The following is a 21,468-nucleotide window of genomic DNA, read 5'->3' as shown; positions in this document are numbered from 1 at the left end:
GTCCAGATGTGGATTTTGAGCAGGGTGAAGGAGAGCAGTGCAGACCCATGTTCTGGGAGTTTATGTAGCTTTGTCAGGTTACATGGGCTGGGCATTTTCCTCGGGCAGTGAATTCCCTGCAAAGAGCCCCTTTGCATGCACGTTATCCGTGTGAACAAGCGGAGCTGCAGCCCCAGAGAGATGCAGCCAATTTCAGCTGATTTTGGCCTTGCCCAGGAGCAGGAGGAGCTGGTGTGGACTGAGTAAATCCCTGTGCTCCTCTGCAGTGAGCTGGGCTCTGACCAGCTCCTCCCCAGCATTTGGTGTTGGAGTTCTGACTCAGATCATTTGGGATATCAGCTGACAGCCTCAATTCACTTGCAGTGCTGCCCCTGGGCCAGCTGTGCTTATTTGTGTATCCCTGTGTATGCCACAGGCTTGGCTCTGCGTTTTGGGAAATGCTTCTTGTTTGGCTGTAAGGGGCTCAGGCTGGAACTGTGCAAAGCCCTCAAAGGAGAGAGAAAAATCACCTTTTTCTTTGGCTGGGCAAGAAAACTCTGAGGAAATCATAGGTACTGCTCTGTATCAGCACACTCCCTCTATAGCTGAGTCCTGGAGTCATGACCTGACCCTGTCTATGAAGATATTTCAGGTTTTCTCCCAAATTCTTCTGGAGCTTTGCTCACCTTGCACAAATAATGATTGATTAGGTGGAATGTGGGCTCAAACCTTGCTCTCCTAAATCCCAGACCACCTTTAGGTCTTTATATTTTTAGTTAATTGTACAATCTTAAATTACTCCAGTGAGAAGACTGAGGAGCAGGTAAAAACAGTGACTGTGTTACTCAGTAATAATAAAAAAGATATTGAGAAAGCTTCCATCCCCTTTTCGAGGCCAGTACCAGAGTTTTTTGCAGGACATGGCTCATGAGCAGAGCCTCCCATCAGCAGGCTCCATGCTGTCTCCATAGCAGCAGTGCTGGACACATGGCAGTGTCTCACAGTTATTCCTGATATTCAATAGATGTTTTCTCTGGCTTTTCCCATTAGATTCATTATTGATTCCCTTTTGTTTAGTGCTAGGCTTTCCAATTAAGTAGTGACTTTAATTATACTGCAAAGTGTATAACATAGGTCTTGATTATTAACACTGACCTGTGGGATGAAAGGAGCACCAGAAAGGCTAAATTAAAAAGAACCATAAAAATGAACAACCTTTTCCAAAAAGCCACCTTATGTTCAGATGCAGTAATTTTCCACTTCTACATTTTTGCAGTGCCTTTGTGTATACTAATTGTTGAAGACAAGTTCTGCATGACTGTCAGCACTAATAAATGTAGATTTAGTGAAGGCTGAATTTGATTAACTAGGGAGTATGAAAAATAACTGATTGCAATGTTGTGTTTAAATGCAGCGAGGCTGGAAGCCATTCCCTGCAATTTGCCTGCACCAGAATGTACTCTTGAATACATGAATAGTTTACCTAAGGTGGGTTGCATAACAGGGACTAGAAATTAGACATCTAATTTGGGGTGATGGACTTGGCTGCCTATGTAGAGGATGGAGATGCCATGGCAGCATTGCTCATCATGTGCAGGGTGCGATGTCCTCTGCAGGTCCCTTCCTCAGGAACTTGGGCAGCCAGATTAAACAGGATTGCAGTGAATCCAGCCCAAACAGGATTGTAGGTGAATCCAGCCCAAACAGGATTGCAGGTGTATCCAGCCCAAACAGGATTGCAGGTGTATCCAGCCCAAACAGGATTGTAGGTGTATCCAGCCCAAACAGGATTGTAGGTGAATCCAGCCCAAACAGGACTGCAGGTGTATCCAGCCCAAACAGGACTGCAGGTGTATCCAGCCCAAACAGGATTGCAGTGAATCCAGCCCAAACAGGATTGCAGGTGAATCCAGCCCAAACAGGACTGCAGGTGTATCCAGCCCAAACAGGACTGCAGGTGTATCCAGCCCAAACAGGATTGCAGTGAATCCAGCCCAAACAGGATTGCAGGTGAATCCAGCCCAAACAGGACTGCAGGTCTATCCAGCCCAAACAGGATTGCAGGTGTATCCAGCCCAAACAGAATTGCAGGTGTATCCAGCCCAAACAGGATTGCAGTGAATCCAGCCCAAACAGGATTGCAGTGAATCCAGCCCAAACAGGATTGCAGTGAATCCAGCCCAAAGTGTTACATGCTCTGAGGCATGCAGAAACAGGACCAGATTTCTGTACGAGCAACACTCACTGAAGAATGACCTGCCAGCATGGGCAGCCTGGTCAGCTGGGAGGAAAGGAAGCAATGATCAAAAAGCTGCTTTGCATCCCTCAGTTTTTCTCATCAATCCTCACACTAAATGTGTCTCATGTGACCTGCACATTCACCTTAAGCACCACTGAGTTTTTTGGGGTTTTTTTCCCTTTAAAGTATGCTTTAGAGACTGTGGTAATTTTTTGAGCTGGAAACCAGAAAGCCACAGTATTTCCATGGCAGAAAGAGTATTTCCTCCTAAAGAAGAGCAATGGTGGGGTGCTGTCCACAAATTCTGTGAGCTGTTCTTTGATAGGTAAATGCATATCTGTAGTGCAGAAGCACTGCTGAGATCCAGCCAGGGCTTGCAGCTGTGTGCTGGCATTTGAGAATTTCTTTCATTTCCCTCCCCTGAGCCCATGGCTGGTTGTTGCCTGCTATCACTTCCAGGGAGAAAAGGATATTCCTGTAAATTTCTGAACTGTCATGTTATGTTACACTCCATGATATCACATTACAGGATAAAAAGAAGTAACAGAACAAGACAGGCAATGAATTCAGGGTGGTATTTCTTTTCCTTTTATGTTTCCTTGCATGTAGCTCTGTTACACTATACCTGAGATTCTTTGTAGGGCTTTGAAGGAGTTCTAACGGTTTGAAATAATATTTCCTATTTCTTTCTTAAAAGGTTTATGCAAATTTAGTTCTGCTGACAGTGTGAGGTGTTATCTCCAGACGTCTTCCTGATGCAGCTTTAAAAATTAGCAAGTTTTTATTCCTATTTTATTTGGATAGGTTTCATAGCATAGCAAAGTCAAGGTTTCAGGTCACATAACCTCAAGGCTTTTTAGTTGTTGTTGTTGTTTGTGTCTTTGTGGTAAAAACATGAGCAGGCCAAAATGTCAGACAATTTACTCTTCTGTCTGAAATAAAACTGAGTTGTGAACTCCAGGTTGATGCAGCGTTTCATTTTAATCGTGTCAGTTCGTGCTTGTTTTGCCTGTGTCTCTGGTTTTGAGTGAATTTAGTGCTAATAAAAGTAAGAGACTCTTAAAAGTAGCCAGAGCCAGAAGTACCTGACAGATACAGGCTGGCAAATGTTAGCTCCTGTCTTGGTTAGCTTGACCTAGATGCCTTCCAAGGTTTGGTTTCTTTGAAACAGCACCTGCCAGTTCAGCTGTTTGAAAGTTTTATAATATTGAAGAATGAGGACTCTATTTTCTGTTTTCTGCTTTCTGAAATTTTCTTGTCTTCTGTTGCATTGCTTCTAGACCTTCTGCTGTGGTCTCAAAACCAAACCTCAGACAGCCCAGGCCACCTGGCTGAATGCAGCACCAAAGGAGCTTGGTTTAAGTGCACCCACAATTTCAGGTGGTGTTGGTGTGTCAGGATTTATCAGTGAGGCTCCAGGCTCAGCTTTAAATTACTGGAGATATTTCTGTTTATTACTTCTGCACAAGCTCCCTGTTTCTCAACTTCTAGAGAAGAAACCCTCTGGAATTGCATTTTACCTGTGTGAGATATGCCTTCAGGTTGTCAAATAGTTCCTTAATTAGTTTATTTTCTTCTTTGCTCCAGGGGGTGAGTGTATTATTTATTCTATGCTACCAGACTTATGTTAGTCTGCATTTATGCATTTTGTCTTCTGAAGGCCCCAGCAGTGGGCTGGCCTCTGGGGTGGAATGAAACACACCTCTCAGGCAGACACAGTGCTTCAGACTTGAATAATGGTGGCATATTAATAGCAGCAATTATAATTAAAACAGTGCACTAAAATACCCTGGGGTGTTGTTGCTAAGTTAGTCTGTACCCCTAAAATTTCAGAGGAAAGGCATAAATTTTAGTTATTTCCATCCACAAAGTGAGCAGCTCTCATTCAGTGACTGGAGCAAGCTTTCATCCCTGCTGAGGATGTTTCATTAGGACACAGCTCTCCCAGAGGGTCATGGTGATGTTTACATTAAACCCAAGATAAAAATGACATTGAAGCTTTGCTCCTGTATTTTCTACACTGCCTGAAAACAAATGCTTGACCTCCAGCTACTCCATTGCCTCATTGCCTTGGAGTTATTAACCCGTGTACCAAGAGACAGGGAATTTGTGTTCTGTTTGCTCAGAGAGGAGCACTCCCCTCCTTTGCCTGACAGAGCTGGAAATCCAGGGAAGCTCTGGGGGGAAAGTTTCTCTGAGTGCAGGGCTGAGCAAACAGCCTGGAAGGATCTGGTTGAATGTGTGTGTCTGCAGATGAGGGATGAGGAAGGGCAGGATTGCTGGGCACGCAGGTGGTGGTGCTCACTGCTGCCTTTCTCTGTGGTGGCAAATTAATTTAACTCTGCAAACACTGAGGATGTGAATTTAAAATGCCTGTGGACAAGATAGAAAAGATACCAGACAAGTGGGGAGTAGTTTATCAGCAGGTTTGTGCAGGAACATTGAAGTGCTGCAATGGCCAAATCTCAGAGCCAGGAAAAGGCTCTGAGTGTCCTTGGCCTGCTCAAATTCACAGCTTTACTTAAGTTTGTTGCCTGGTCTAGGATGTGTGCCGAATTTCTGTCAACCTGAGTGAAAAGCAAGCACATGTTGACCTGTTTTTTTTCTTCACATTAGGATAAGAGCTCATAAATATAAAAAATCTCCATGCATTGCACTGTTTTGCTATAAAGTGTGTGCTCCTGGTATTAGCTGTGTGCTAGTCAGTAAATGTGGCTGGATTTTTAAAAACTTTTCTCATTTCTAAATGTAACCAAAACTAAATAAAAACACAAGAGTTTTCTCAAGTTATACAAACTGAAGCAACATAAGTAGTTAGAAGGGAACTGTTGTTAACATTTAACTTCTAAGTGCATGAAATTGTTGAATACTGTGCTGTTCACCTCTAACTAGCCTTTAATTTAAACAAAAGCTATAAAAGTGCAATTAGGCTCCAGTCCAATGAAGCACTTAAATATGTTCCTAGCTTTAAGTGTATGAATAACCTCAGTGAAGTTAAGACGAGCTCAGGTGCTTTCCTTGAACAGGACATTTCACAGAGTAGTTGTAATGCACAGAGAACAACTCTGCAAGTGTCACTGGGGAAGATGTGGGGAGACTAAAGGATTTAGGATTTGGCTGCTCTTGCTTAATGATTTATCCTATGGAATCCTGACCTAGAGCTCATGGAGAGCTTTGGATGTGCTCCATCATCTGATTGTCAGGCAGCTTCCTACCCACACACAGCACATGCACCTTCCTTTGTCCTCTCTGCCTGACTCAGACTTTTTATGAACACTCAGCTGCTGCCACCAGGCTCTCTCCTCAATCCCATATAAAGCATCTAAACATCCTGGATTTAATACTCCCATTTTTCAGTGCTAAATCAATGTTCTTTATGCATTTGTTCTTGGAACACTGCTCTATTTGAACCATAATTCCTCCCACATACCATAAACTTGGTTCTGTTTTTACTCTTATAGGAATTGATCATTTAAAGTAGGAGGAAGCCCGTGACTACTGTTCACATTTCAAGGCTATTGCTGGTTAGTCAAAAGAGCTTGTGCACCACCTGAGAAAAGTGCTATGATTACCAGGGGAGCATCATTACCTTGCTGGGCTCCAACCAGCCTCAAAGCAGTTGGGACAAGTCAGGATTAAAGAGCTTCTCACTACAATTTTGGCAGGCAGTGGTGGAGTTTGTCCAGCTTATGGCTGACCTCCCATTTGGTGGTTTACTCCCTCAACTATCCTGTATTTGTACATAGGTAGAAAGAAACATTCTGCTGCATAACTGAATTTGACCAGAGATTAAAGCTGGTCTCCTGTGAAATACACTGGAGCCTATTAAAGAAGGGATTGTTTGCCAAACGTGGTTGTATATCCTCCCCAGACCATAAAAAACATTGTTAGCTGAAGTGATAGTGGAAAAATATTGCATTCCTCTATTCTCCTCCTTACCACTACACTGCAACGTGACAGCAAACCCTTAATGAAATTCATGAAGAGCTCTGCAGCAGTTACCTTGAAAACTTTTTTATTGCCCTACATTTCCAGGTAACACTCTGATACTCAGCCTCTGTCCGGCACCAGCAACACCAGCTGAGGCAGAGAGATAGTCAAAATTAAACAAAAGTATCCAGAATTTTTAATGTTAAACACTTGCAGTACATTTTTAATAGCCAAGGATAACTTCCTGTATTTACATATTATTATCTGAATAACAAATATCTTCAAAGGTACAGCAAACTCTTCTGTGCAAATGGAAAAGGGTGAGTTTACTCTTATGCATTATTTATTGAAAATAATTCGTTTGATTTCACCAATTCCACTGCTTTTCCTTTATGTGTGGCACGGGCTCAGTAGGAAACAGGAGAGGAGCTTCAGAGGAGGTGGTGCCTGCAGATATGGACACTGCTGCTGGATATCTGGGCTGTTACCATCTCACTCCCTGCAGACATGCTGGGATTAATTATCCCTTCGCCACAAAGAACCTTTTTGGGATCTTGATGCATCACCTTGAGTGGAAAATTACTCCTTTGATGGGAAAAGTGCTAACAGGCACTGCTGGAAGTGCAGCTGAATGGCTTCACATGGCTTGCTGGAGAGCAATGACCCTTGGTGGCAGCACAAGGAGTGGGGACACTGGGCAGCAGCCAATTTTCTGAATGCACCCTGGAAAACATCATCTGGCTTTCTGGATGGCTCTTTTTGAGCCTTCCCTGTTTGAAATATGAGATTTTCGTTTTTGCAAAGCTGAAATGAGAGTGTATATTCTCTCTTCCCCACAGACAACGTAGTTCTCAAAATTAAGTTTTTAAAAAGTTGCACAAAAGGTTGTGTTTTCCTGAATGTATTTTGCTGATAAGATCTTCAAATCAAATTGACACAATGCCTTTAGTCTGGCCTTTATTTAATATAGTTTCATCAGTTTCACCAATTTTTATATTTCACTTAACTTCAGAGAGCTCTCCAATCTCAAAGCAGAATTTTCTAAGACTGCCTTTATGGCTTTATTAAAAAGACAATTCTTTTCTACCTTTTAGTCTAAAAGGATGCAAGCTAAGAATCCAGTTGGAACAGAGGCCAAGATATTTGCAAAATCTTGAGAATCACTAAAGAGGTCATTTGTTTTATTCACCTAAAACGAGGCAGAATACATGTCACTTGGAATTTAGCTCAGCTCCTCCTTAAATTTAAGAGCAGCACCATTAAAATTAAAGTTGCACAGGGGATCTGTTTTCTTTGGGGATTTTTGGAAAGCATTTGAAAGCAGATTTCAGCCTCTCCATTAATTTCCAATGAGCCTAATGCTTTGTGATGCAGCATGCATACAGCCAGAGGCAGATCCAGACAGGCACACTGGGGGATAGAGTGGAAATTTTTTACAGATGGTATTTCAAAACATATTAGTGACTCAAGTTAAGTTACCAAAAAAAAAAAAAAAAAAAAAGGCAAAGACTTTTTACTACAGAAAGATGTGAGCACAGGATTTGAGTCATTTTTCATGTTAATAAAGAGGCTTGTTTTAAAAGTGATTGAAACTAGTTTTAGCATTTTTATATGTATAAATCAATAAGGGTATTAGACATAATGGCATGTTTCTGGTATTGTTTGCCTGAGGAAAACCAGAAATAGCTCAGTGAAATAGAAGGCCTCTTATTTTATGTGTGCAGCAGCTATTTTTGAAGAGTCTAATAATCTTAAATATAAGGGTTAATATTCTCTACAAGTAGAGTCATCTTGCTGCATATGTTAACTATGCATATATAGTGTGCTATCAGTCACTGATTGACAGTTCTCAGGGCTTTCTACTATAAATATAAAAATAATTTGCTTGGAGAAAGGAGGAATTAAACCAAATAGAGCAAACATGTTATAAAACAAAAGGCACAAACATGTGTTGGGTTTTTATGAGCAGAGCAATTAGTCACAGTTGTACTGGCCTGGAATTTAAAAGAAAGGCAAAAGAACAAAAACACAAATCTGTCATTCTCAGGGAACCCTTGTCCAATGCGTGTTACTGAAAATTGATGGAGAGCTTTAACCTACCTGTGTCCAGGTGAGAGGGGTCTCTCCTTCATAGAAATAATATAGGACAGAAATTCCTGCAAATTTGGTCTTTCCTGTGGGAAATAGAATAGTGAAGAGTCCTAAGGTACAAAAGACAGTTATTTTAGGAAAGATGCTGCTGTTCTTCAGTCTGCAAATCCTACAGACATCAAATCCAATTGTCCAGCCTGGGAATGTGGGAAGTTCCCATGACCAGATGTGTTCTGGAAAACTCATTGCACATTGCAGTCATTTGTTTGTGGTTGACATGAAAGGACATTTTTCCTTGATACAGGAGGTGTTTGAGGTTAGCTCAGGTGTGAGGACTTGGCCTGGTTTCTTTCTCATGAGTGTAGGAGATTTCTTTCCTAGACTTTTGGATGCAAAATAAGAAAAAAATATGTCAAGGAACATGTGAAAGCTGGTGGGAATTCCTACAGTATGGATTAGATTTAAGATCTCACTTTATGAGAAAATGTATATGAGAAACTCTATATGAGAAAAGATGGAGAAAAAGTTCTTTTAGTGGGTTTCCTCAGACTTACAGCACCAACAAGAATTGCACTGTATCTTGTACCTGCAATTCTCCAAACAAATTCAGGAAGAAGGTGTAGATTTTTCTGCTGTGGGATATTTCAAAATGGAAATGTTCTATAAGGACCACAGACTGGGAAGGTATCTTCTGGTATCACCATAATTTCAAAGCTTTTTCCGAAAATGGCTCTTTTTCTCTTCTTACCTTACTTGTAAACACAATGTGCTGTTTGTCTCAAGGTGCATAGAGCATCAGTGTTCTGTACCACTGCTCTCTTGTTCACAGTTGTATTTATATTATCTATTCTTAGGAAATGAATATATATTTGAGTATATAATGTATATATAGGAAATGAATTTATATTATGTGTTCTTAAGAAATGCCCCTGAGCTGCAAAACAGGGAGAGAAAGTTCAAGAGCAAGCCTTGAACTCAAAAATTTTCCATTTGGGTTTTTGGATAGGGCGGGAAAATCCGCCCTCAACAGAAAGAGAATGTTGTGCCATAATACAGTTAACATCCTCTGCCGAGAAGGAGAATTAATTAGGAAGGAGTTGGAGCCTCTGGCTGACAGATTCATGATCCATGAAGCTAATCAGTTTTGTGGGCTGTCACTGCTGCTGCTGCAGACTGGTCAGCAGCTGGATCCATGCTGGGGAACAAGACATTTGCAGCTTGTCACGTCTCCTCTGCCGTGCCAGTGTGGAAGAGGAAGGCGATGTTAGTTTATTTCTGCAGCTCAAAAGTTACTATTGCATCCAGCACTAGCTGTAAAGCCTCAGTGGGTTTCTGGAGAAAGAAATCAGGCACTAAGCTAGGCATTAAATTCAGTGATTTAGCTGTGGTAAATCGTCTGTGCCTATAGGAGTCACAGTAGCATTTAGGTGCTAAAAGGTAACCATGTAGGTAAGATTAGTCTGAGCCCTTGGTTTAACAGGGCTCAAAATACATATTGACCTAGTGATTAAAAGCAGTATTTGTTAGCATTAAAGAGAAAGAGTTCAATAATCTTTTAAAATATTTATCTTTGTCCTTTCATTGATCGTGCACCAAATAAGGAGCTGTTCCAACGTGTTCTCCTGCTGTGGCTATAAAACATGAACACAGATCATTCTGAAGCTTTCAAGGTACAGATCATGTAGGGGTAGGGTTTTTTTTGCCAGAACTGCAGATGTTTCTTCAAGCCCAGCAATTTCATCAGGTTTGTGAAGGAGAGGAACCTTCAGTCATCTCCGTCCCAGTAGTTCATTGGAAAAACGTATCTTGTATTAAACACTTTAAAGATTCATGAAGCAGCTTTAATTTTGTTTGCATTTCTTCCTGAAGGGGTAAAGCTGTCAGAAATCTCTAAAAGCATTGCTTAATCCATTTCCAAACTCAGTATATTAAGGTCTGCGGAGCAAAACTCATTTTTGGAGTTTAGCAAGTTTAGAGACAGGAAAAAAGGGCAGGGGAAATAGAGCAGGGAAGATGTTTCTCCTTTTTTTTGGTAACACATTGAACTGCCTGCATGGCTGCAGTGACAGTCCTTCACAAAAAATAGTGCAACCCAAATGGACTGTAAGAGCAGCCTGATAAATAGAGGATTTCACGTGTTTCTCTTGGATCAGATACCAATAGAGTAAATACATCTATCAGGGAATGAAGCTCCAGCCAGAAGAAAATTTCCTTCCTTTTAATGCCTCCAAGCTTACAAGTTTGCCATGAGCAGGTTCATGTGTAGTTGAGCACCTTTTGTTTTTCTCATATCCCAGTTTCTGATTTGTGACCTTTTTATATTAGTACATGATTTTTTCCCCAAGTTTCTGATCTGCCAACCAAAGAGCTTTTCCCATTTTCTTATGAAGCCTGCAAGACAGTTCTCACAGTTGGGCTCAGGAGGCTGGCTGGGAAATGTTCATTTAAGGAGCCAGTTCAATGTGAGGGAATGAATGAGTGAAAATCATCTCTAGAATAGAGAAAAACGATCTGAAAGGAAATACCTCTGGGTTGCCAGCCAAGCTCTGCAGTAGCAAATACAGAATGAGAGCACTCAAAGACCTTTCCCAAGACAACAGCAGGATGCCCCAGGTTTGATGCTTGGCATGCTGTATGAGAGGAGCCTGCAGGGCTGTTTCACACATCAGGTTTAATCCATCCTCAGCTGGCCCATGGAAGTGATTAGCCATGGCATTGTCAGCCTTTGCTGGAAGCCCCAGTCCTGCAGGCATCCAGCATTGTGTCCCTGCCCAGGTACCTGTGTGCCCTGGAGCCCTGTGCTCCTCTGCTGCTTGGACTCTGTGGGACCTGCTGGCAGTCCGGAATGCTGATTTAAAATCACAGGAATATTGGATGTGAGCTATGCCCAGCTCACACCATCTTTAGCTACCACACAGGTCAAATGTGCACTCAGTTCTTCCCCAACTCAGGAGTGTTGGTGTTAACAAGGCCAGGTTTCAGCTGTCCATTGCTGAAATTGTTCTTCTTCACACAGTTCAGTGTGGTCAGACCTGGTGCAGAGAAGGGGAGACTGTGGTGGGATCCAGCTCCTGGCAGAGCGCTGGGAGCTTCAAACACTCAGGCACTGCACAGCACCAGGGCTGAAAAAGGGATGATTTCCAAATTTCTTACCATGGTTCTGTTGGCAGTAAGGCTGAAGGATTATAAAGCTGTGCCTTGCTAGTGCATTTTGTACAGTTTGATTTCTTCCCATTCTGGTCATTTTCTTCTCAAAAGAAATAGTGAAAGTGGCTAGTCTTGTGCTAAGCTGCCCCATCATTAGCTCATAGGTTTCTTGCCTGATGATTTTCTCTGTGTCCAGCTCTTTTGTGCAAGGATTCCCTTTGGCTTGTTACAGCCTTCCCTTTCCTCAGTAATGAGCTGTCCCCTGCTGCCTCCTCCAGGGCCAGTCCAAGGCTGCTCCAAGGAGATTTCTGTCACTCTTTGTGTCCCTTTTTCACAGGCACCACTGACTGACCCAGTGCAGAGCCCTTGTGAGGCTCTGGCTGAGCAGAGGTGGCTGAGGTGACACCCAAAGCTGGGTGTGCCTTGGCAGGGTGAGGTTTGCCCATGTCTCTGTTTGGCCAGGAGTGTCAAACCCTGGTTAGAGTTTCTTGGAATGAAGGAAGTGTTAACTGTAAATTGCTGTGGCTGGTGTCTAATTAGACAACACTTTGGGAAGAACTCAGGCAGCAATCCAGCAAAGCACTTAAAGCACCCACTGATTTTGAAGGAAAGACACCTTACCTGGGATTGCTCATGCTCTCAAGCATCATCAGAAGTGTTTGGTAGTGGACCAGTAATTTCTCCTGTCTACCTCAGCACATCAATCTCATTTTGTGAAGTGACCTAAGGAGTTGGGAGTTCAAGGTTGACTTGAAGCCTGCAGGAAATAAACCCTTAAATCACTGTTGTGCTTTGGAAAGTGCTCAGCTGGACAGCTGCTTTTGCTGTTCTTCATCCTCACTGCAATAAATAAATTTATGGCAGCTTTTAAACTACTGCTAAATTCTGAGCTTTGCTTTCTCCCATCTAGGTGTTCCTGTTGCAGTGGCACTACCAAAGATATTCCAATATATTTTGTTTGGACTGCTCTTTCTAAATGCAGTCAAAATGCAGTTTTTCAACTATGTCCTAGAAAAAAAAAAGGGAAGAACTAAGAGACAAAAGGTTGCAGTGAGAAGTGATAGGCATGACTTCATCCAGGTGGAATAAGAAAATCAAACCAGCTTTTTATCTAAAGCAGTCCCTGATGCCCTACAGTGTAAGTAATCACTGAGAACTAAGACATGAAAAGTCTTGTGAACCAGCGAGGCCATGGAGCCACACTTGGGACAATAATGCATTGATTTAATGTGATGAAGAACAAATAAATCAAAAATTAGGAGATTATGGTTCAGGTGTGCTGGTTTTAAAGCTAGAATTAGATTTTTTTTCTTTTTTTTTTTTTTTCTTCTCTGAATTAAAGTGGGAGGAAAAGCACTGAAATTGGTTCCACTTGTAGTTACCCTATCAGTCTGACCAGGAACATGTAGCCGGGTGTTTCAGTTCACTTGCCAATTAAAAAAATACTTTTTCCTCAGAAATGTTCCACAAAATTCCTAATTCTCTGAGGTCCCTCTGAGGAGGGATAGCCTGGGGTGGGCTCCCTCCTCTGCCTCACCTGCACCAACAGGGCACCCACTCCCTGGGGACTGCTCTGATTTCCTGAGCTGCAGTTTGGGATGTGTGGGACTCTGGAGAAAATTGCTGTCAGGTAAAAGATGTCCCTCATCACAGGAAATCTTGCAAGGTCCATGTTTTTAGCTAGTGGCTCTTTCCTGTTACTGCAGTATTCCTGATGCACTTCTTTGATAAGCCAGTGTGCTCAAGAGGAAAATTGCATTCAAAATGAAATTCAAAAAAGAAATTCAAAAAAGGGGACTGTGTCAGAACATTCATGCCTCCTGAAAACCTCTCTCCTTGTTCCAGGCTTATTTTTAGGCTGTGTAAGAATGCTGCTTAGCCAGAAGTTTTTCACAGTGGTCCTCTGTGTGGCACAGGCTGGCAGTGAGTAGCTATGGTAGCACTGGAATCAATGATGAGTGCTCAGGTCTCTGAGCAAATAGTGCTGGGATCAGGAATTATGAATAATTACAACTTTACTAGAATTCATAACTGACTTGCAGAGGTTACCCAGCAGTCAAGCATTTGTCACCTGCCCTATCCCCATGACTGCTGATAGTGGGGAAAAAAGTGATTGTTATGCCAAAGTAATGAGCATAGAGGTCAGAAAGTTTGATAAGAGCAGGAGAAGTCATTTTCTGTGATATCATTAGCAGTATTTTAGAGAGCAAGTTCAGCAATTGCTATGGTAATTCTGAATGGCTTTTTGACTGTGAGAACAGGTAGGTAGCTTTTAAAGTTAGCCTCTTTGCTAATGGGGGAGAATACCACTGAAATAGGGCAGTGTGGTGTTACAGAGGGGCATGTGCTGAGCACTTGGGAAGCAGGAGCTCTGCTCTGTGCTGTGCAACTTCTCCAGGCCTCAGGTTTTCTTCTCAAAATGGTCTGTGGTAAAATATATATATCAGTGAGCAGCACAGAAGCAAATTGTGAATGAGGATGTAGCAGCCTAGCAAGGCAGCATCTCAGAGGGAGCAGACCTGTTTGCAGATAATTCAGCAAGTGCAGGCCTGTACAACAACCACCATGTGTTTGTTCTTGCTGCACAAACTGTGCAGTCAGAAAGGGTGGCAAGTGCTCTCTCTGTGGGCAAATGCTAAATTTGCTTGAGCAAATGCTGGTTTTAAAGCTCTGCTGCAGTTGTGAGTTGGCATCAGAGCTGCTGGAGGCACAGCCAGGGTGTGCCATTGTGGGCCTTCTCCAGGTTATTTTTGAGCAGAGCAATTGATAGTCCTTTGGTTTTCAAGAGATGCTTTTAACCTCACAGGAAAGGAGAGCTGCTACAAATCTGTGTGCATGCACAGATAGCATAAAGCATGTGCATGCACACACCCTGTGTTATACACTGGGCTGATGGAGAGGGCTGCTCTAAACCAGACTGATTCTTTTGAGCCTTTACCACATCTTTCCTTGGGGTTAGAATGATGCCTTGTGAAGGCTGGCCTAGAATAGAGTCTGGACAGAGCCGAAGAATAAAGTAGGTATTCATTAAAAGGCCTCAATGGATTCACCTTGGGCAGCACAAGAGCCCAGCCAGGGCTACACCCAAGATGAACCAAAATGGTCACAAAATGGATGGCTGGTCATCTTTGAAAAGTTCTGGTCCTTTTGCATCTTGGAGTTAATTGTCCAATTCCAGCTTTAGCTTATGAAGTCCCATCCTTGTTTTTCTCTTTTCAGCACACATTGTTTGTGCTCTTGGGCCTGAGATTTGGATCATTTGTCATTGGTGTCCAGCTAGAGAAGGAATTGTTTTGTCTCTCTATTCTGTGAGGAGAGCTCACCATTCCCTAATATGAAGCTCAGAACTACACACTAAAGCAGCACAGAATCTGAAAAATATAAAAGCTCGTAGCATCAAGAAAAGACAAAGTCTGCAAATGTCTACACGGATGAAGAGCAAGGAGATGAGGATGCTCTTCATTCCGTTTTGGTTCCCAGTGGCTGCCTGGGTTTTCATTGTGCCTTTCCCCTCTCCAGGTGCAAGCAGATGAGCTACCCAGAGGACCTGCCCCAGATCTCGGTGGTGTTCATCTTTGTGAACGAGGCTCTCTCTGTCATCCTGCGCTCCGTGCACAGCGTGGTGAACCACACCCCGTCCCACCTGCTCAAGGAGATCATCCTGGTGGATGACAACAGTGACAATGGTGAGCTTTGTCACCTTGCCTCTAAGCACGGTGCCCCGTGTGGTTTTCTAGGTGTGAAATGTAAATGTGTTTGTTGATGGGAGGGTTGATCGAGCCATTTGCACAAAGCTGTGAGTAAATATTGACTATTTGTGTAACAAGTAAACATTATGTGGATAAAGTCTGTTGATTTCATTGAAATCCTAACAGAATGAATGGCATTTATGTAGGCAATCCTCATAGGGCACTTTTCTCCAAATCCAGAGGAATATCATCATCAATAGAAGTTCAAATTCTGCTGCCAAAGAAAAGTGAGGCTACAGATTTTCTTTAAAGATAGTTTCTACTCTTTTATATGGCAGCACATTGTTTCTTCATGGTTTAATCCAAAATCCAAGTATTGGTGAGCATATAGGGTACTATTATCAGCGTATTTCACAATAGTCATTTTTGAAGATTCTCAGGAGACAAGGGACTAGTGCTGCCGTGTTTAAATGTGTACATTACACTTCTAGAACTGATTTGTCTTCTAAAATCATATTTATTTCCAATAAGTCTAAAATTTAGCATTTCTTCCTCAAATCTTTCAGTTTTAAGTTGCTCTTACTCTTCAAGATCCTTGAAGAGAGAACTGAGAGAAGAGACAACTCAAGTGAAAATAAGTTCCAAAACCTATAGATTTAAGAACTTGTTTATGCAATTCAGATTTCATGGCAGTGTAACCTGTGGAGTAATTATGTGAGACTGCAAAGTGTTTGAGTCAAGGCAATCCTGAGGAGAATTGAACTTATCATTTCTCAGTGAACTCTTATATGGCTTTTCTCTGCCACTCTTCTAAATAACTGGAGATTTATCAAGTCTTTGATTCTAATGATAATGGTTCTACTGTCTAATATAGATCAGAAAAATGAAGTTGCTAATGTCCTGGAAGCTTCTACTAGTTTTTCTGATAAAGATATTTAGGCAAAAGCCACTTTATGAATAAGTTGCAGAGTAAATGAATTACCAAACTACATTGATTAAAAAAAAATAAATAGAGAGACCATTTTGGTAATTTGCCTGTTTATAAGCCTCTTGAAATGAAGCTGAAAAGGGTGAATGAGTTCTGCTCCATCTATGATTGAATGCCTGAAAATGAACAAAAGAGAAGTCTATTTGAGATCTTCAATATCCATTTAGTTATAAAGGAAAGAAGCCTAGTATTGAAGAATCTTAATTATATTTAAGGGGAAACCTTGAAAATTAAGGGAAATTAATTGTGATCTGAATTACTTCTTGACCCAAAATCCATTGAGGTTATTTTTCTCACTCCTACTGAAGAGCATAAATCAGAAAAAAGCAATCACCAGACTGGCATGTTACACTTGCTTATGGTCAGAATTGCTCTTCCAGAGGCCAGTTGTAACCTAATGCAAATCATCAGAGAATCAGAATAGTAATTTTTTAAAATAGTAATTTTTTAAAAACTACCTTTCTGACAGTATACTCAAATCCATATTAAAGCTGGGCAAGGTTCTGGTGTGTGGGGAATTTCTGTGGGCTGAAACCCCTGGAGCTGCTCCATGCCTCAGTGCTGGGTTTGTATCTCTGGGACTCACCAAGGATTTGGGAATATTTAAGGACTCCTCTCCCTCTCTGCTGCAGAACAAAACACAACATTGCAGGGCCTTTCTCGCTCTAAATGCTTGTGTGGGTTTGATTTTGCCCTGCAGTTGAGCTGAAGTTTAACCTGGACCAGTACGTGCACAAGAGGTACCCGGGGCTGGTGAAGATCGTGCGCAACAACAAACGCGAGGGGCTGATCCGAGCCAGGATCCAGGGCTGGAAAGCTGCAACATCCCCCGTGGTGGGGTTCTTTGATGCCCACGTGGAGTTCAACACTGGCTGGTGGGTGCTGGCTGTGCCCAGAGGGACGGTGGCACTGGCACAGGGCTGAGGGAGGATGAGGAGGCTGTGGTGGTGTTTGCAGGGGACCCAGGATGAGGGAAGAGAGGGGAATCTTGACTCCATGTTTCAGAAGGCTGATTTATTATTTTATTATATATATTATATTAAAAGAAAATTATACACTAAAACTATACTAAAGAATAGGAGAAAGGATTTCATCAGAAGGCTGGCAAGAAAAGCAAAAGAATGATAATAAAATCTTGTCACTGACCAGAGTCTGAGACAGCTGGACTGTGATTGGCCATCAATTAAAAACAACCACATGAGACCAATCAATGATGCACCTGTTGCATTCCACAGCAGCAGATAATTATTGTTTACATTTCATTTCTGAGGTCTCTCAGCTTCAGGAGAAAAGATCTTAGCAGAAGTATTTTTCAGGAAATATGTCCATGACAGGAGGCTGCAGGGATCAACTCACCAAGCACTCCTGAATTGTGCTCCTCATTATTGCAGCATTGCTGACAGGCTCCTGCAATGGCTGCAAGACCATAAAAAAGCTGCTGTGCCTGGTCTAGCATGGCTCTGAGGAGAGAGGAGTAATTGGAACCATGATGGGTGTGAAATCCCAAAGCAGTCAGATGGGGAGGCACCATTAAGGAGGCTCTGGGCTGGAGGATTTCAAGTGCTTCTTTTACCTCCTCATCATTTTCTATCATTTCTTCCTAGAAACTTGAATACCAATCTGATTTCCTCATAAATTTCCTTGCAGTTACATTTGAGGGAAACATTAAATTATTGCCTGCAATTTTAATAGGGCTTGAAATTAGCATGACTTTCCCCATCCCATTTTGGTTTAACGGGCCAGAACTGCATTTGGAATAAATCTTTGTAGCACCACTTGGTGGCCAATATTTGGCATTACTGGAAGTTGGGACTGCAGGGGCTGATCTGTACCATCAGCTGCAAAAGGACTTCTGGGACCTTTGGCATGTAAAACGTGCATTTTCCAAAGATAGGCTGGTATTTGATAATGATGATGCAGAGTTATGGTGGAAATTATTATGCTCTGCAATTCTGGGAGATATCCTCAAATTAAAACTAAAAATAGCTGTACTTACAACTAGAGAGAAACTTAATTGCAAAGGAGTAGAGTGTTTATTTTTATATGTTCATGAATATCTTTATAAAATGGGAGATGCAATAAAATAAGTCTTGTAGTGCACCTGTTTTATGATCATCCCATCTTTTTTCCTTAGGACTATGTTAGGCTATAATAGCAGCTGTAGTAATTTTCTAGAAGCTTAAGAGCTGGTTTAATTTATTTATTTGCTTTTAAAGCAAGTAGATCTTTCAATTTTTTTTTTTCAAACATTCATCTAGGGTAACACCAGCTATGGGCCAGGATCAGGGACTGGGGAGAGCATGCTCTGGGTGCTGTCCCCAGTGCTTGTCCTGCCCAAGATGAGGTTTTCTGGGGCTTGAGGAGAATTTTGTTATCATTTTATAAGGGCATTGAGATCTATCTGATGTACTGTACCTAGGGAGGATCAGCAATGGTGTCAGTAAGCAGGAAAGGGCTTTGTGGTTGCTTTGGGGTTTGTTAGGGTTTGGTTTTTTACTGTCAGAAAGGATTGAAATCAGCACAGGAAGAACCTGGAGTGCTCAGTAAATGAGAGAGCACGTCCAAGATAAAAGGTTTGTGTTTTCTGCCCCTGCCTGGTGCACCGTCCTTCCAGCCAGGCTCTGTCCCTGCTGTGGGGCACTCGGTGATCAGTGGGGACAGAAACCTGCTCCAGGAGCCTCCTGCGTCCCTCCATTTCAACCTGAGGGCTCAGTGTTCCCTGGTGCTTCTCCTCTTGTTCCTCTCAGCCTTTGTGGCTGCTCAGAGCATCTCAACCCCTGCTCCACCCACTTCTCCCAGTTTTAGTTCACCTGTGCACGTGGGGTTGCCTGTCATCTCCATTTTCATCTCATCTCCTTTGACTGGGAGGAACTGAGGTCCTTCCATCTGGACTGCTCTGCTTTTTCCCACCAGGTTTGCACTGCCCTACAAACTCAGCAATCAGGTGGGAGTCTCTTGTTAAAGCTCTGCTGTTCTATTCTCCCACTAAGTTGCACCTTGCATGAATATTTCCCTCCATTTTCAGTGCTTATTTATGTATTCAGAGGCCACATGGATTGCTCCCACTAAAAGCTGTCCATGGATTATTTGTGAGGCAATTAAAAAGGAGCCAATTCCTTTACTACAGAAAAGAGCATTTAGCTTTCTGTTTGGTTTGTGTTCCATCTAAAAAGTCAAGTGCCTGCAGTGCAATTTAGTTTCCCAATCTATGGCTGCTTTACCTGCCTAATCAGTTGGCAGATTAATTCATAAAGAATCAAAGAAGGACTTCATCACTTTCTCATGAAATATGCAGGACTGACAACAAAAAAAAAAACTTCTTTAAACAATAGTGGCCCATTTACAGGTGGCTTTTTGCCTGATATCATACTATAGCATTTTATGGGCTCTCACAGCATTGCTCTCCAGGGACAGTTCTTCTAAACTAAATTACAATCTGGTAGGATATAAAAAAATACTCTGCAACCTGGCAGGTCAAATTAGCTATTGAATTATTTATTTTGCTGTGCTTAATTGCTGCTTTTTGGCTTCTCAGGTGTAGAAATATGTTATCTCAGAGCAGTGATTTTCAACTGACCTGTTCCCCTTAAGGCTTTTGATAGTGTGAGCCAATACAGCTGCTGTGAGAGTGGAAGTGGAGAGGATTGCCTGAAAGGGAGGCCATTGCTATTAATCCTCAAATGGAATTTTAAATTGGAATTACAGGGTAATGTATGTGTACATTTCACTTCTAAAATTCTACCTGTCCTGTGGGAGCAGAACCTGGTCTGTTTTTGGTTGTTACTTGATGTCAGTGGGAGTCAGCAATGCAGCAGAGCCAAGAGGGAGGAAAAGCTGCTGTGCTTTCCTCTCTGAGGTGTAGTTAAGCTTGTTTAGTTCAGTTTTCAGAAGATTAGAGCATTCCTGCTCTGACCTTTGGGTTAGGTGCACCCAGCATGCTGAAGGCACCCCCTGAGAGCAGACAGGACATCCTGGGTGCTGATTGTGTTGCAGAACATGCAGAGCATTGTAAAAACCCCTGTCTTTGAGAGATGGGAAAGAATAGCATGACAAGGAGAAGAGACCTTCCCTACATTATTTCTGGGAGCAGGAAAGAGATTACACAGATAGGGTGTTAATTCTCTGGGTGAGAAAAAGGACACATTGAGTGAAGGAGACCAGAAATCAGTAGGTGGAAGGCAGAAACCACAATATATTAGCAGCCATAAAGAGGGTGCTAGGAGCCATAAAAGAAGACATAATGATAGAGTATTATAGTTGCATTCTATCTTAGGAATTGCTTTTGCTCCTATCACAGAGGTGTTATCAGAGCACTGAATGGAGTTATGCAGTCCTGTAGTAATTAAAATTTTGCCAGACAAAGGGTGAGTTTCAATAAGGAAGCAGTGAAGTAAGAGGATTTAATCAAAAGATTTCAACATACCAGCCAGACAGAGCCTGACATAGGAAAGAGAACATGAAATACAAGTTGAGTATCCAACAGATTGTGTCACATACATCCCATCTTTATCTCCAAAGTTGTCAGTGTTTTAAAAATATACAAAAATGGTGTTTTAATAAACTAAGAAGAGCTAAAGATCAAGATCCCGGGCCTGTGGATGGTACTTTGCAGATGCTATTTTATACTGTAAGGTGTAATGCAGTTTGTTTGTAATGCAGTGGTGGCCATAAGCAGTGGATTCTCAAAAAGGTGTGTAAAGGAGGAGGGAAGTTGATTCCTCTTAATCTTCTGCTGACTTTGGTTATCTCAAGTGCTCTGTAGCACAGACATAGTTGTGCTTTTAGGGGGCAAAGCCACAGGGTTTTTGTCCCCCTAAGAGCTTCCTGGTGATATTTTCATGCAGTGTACCAGAATCCAATCTCTACCTGCAGTTAAACTCCCTGTCCTCCTTTTCAAGCTCAGGTGGCTCTCTGGGGACATGACAAGGTCCAGGTGGCTCTTTCCTTCTAAATGAGAGAAGTGGTGAAGCTGAGATTACCTTTGCAGTCCTTCTGCTGTGCAGTCTCTCCACTCTGGAGCATTCAAGCACATCACTCATGCTCAGGACATGTTCCACTGAGCATCCCTGGGCTCAGGCTGACATGGGGAACCCAAATGAAAAGGGAAGGACATGTGTTTGTTAAGGGAGTTCTTCCTCATCCAAAGCCTTAGGATCACTCTGGTAACTTAATGGAATACAAGTTTTAGTTAGCAAAACCAATATAATCTGAGTGGAGCATGCAAGAGAAGCCACGTGGGGCTTTGGGATCCATGGGAGGGTGCCAGCCTGCACACAGAGAATGTACCAGAAAAGTAGCTTTGACTATTCATCTACCTCAACAACCTAGAATGTTCACTGAAGCATCCTCATGCTTTTCAGTGGTGCAGAAAAGAGCCATTGAGGTTTGGCAGCCAAAAGCTGATC

At 42.3% G+C, this 21,468-nt stretch overlaps 1 protein-coding gene across 1 annotated transcript in view; it reads left to right on the top strand.

The window, feature by feature from the left end:
• Positions 1–21,468, top strand: part of GALNT9 (polypeptide N-acetylgalactosaminyltransferase 9) — a 130,753-nt gene that overhangs the window by 31,020 nt on the left and 78,265 nt on the right. Inside the window, exons 3-4 of the mRNA XM_059485333.1 lie at positions 14,906–15,072; positions 16,764–16,938. Coding sequence (XP_059341316.1) covers positions 14,906–15,072; positions 16,764–16,938 — 342 coding nt within the window. The remainder of the gene's footprint in view (positions 1–14,905; positions 15,073–16,763; positions 16,939–21,468) is intronic.

This window comes from Ammospiza nelsoni, chromosome 18, assembly GCF_027579445.1.
Source record: "Ammospiza nelsoni isolate bAmmNel1 chromosome 18, bAmmNel1.pri, whole genome shotgun sequence".
In the NCBI taxonomy this organism is placed as follows: domain Eukaryota; kingdom Metazoa; phylum Chordata; class Aves; order Passeriformes; family Passerellidae; genus Ammospiza; species Ammospiza nelsoni.
The sequence above is the reverse complement of the archived record's forward strand: the minus strand, read 5'-3'. Positions and strand labels throughout refer to the sequence as shown.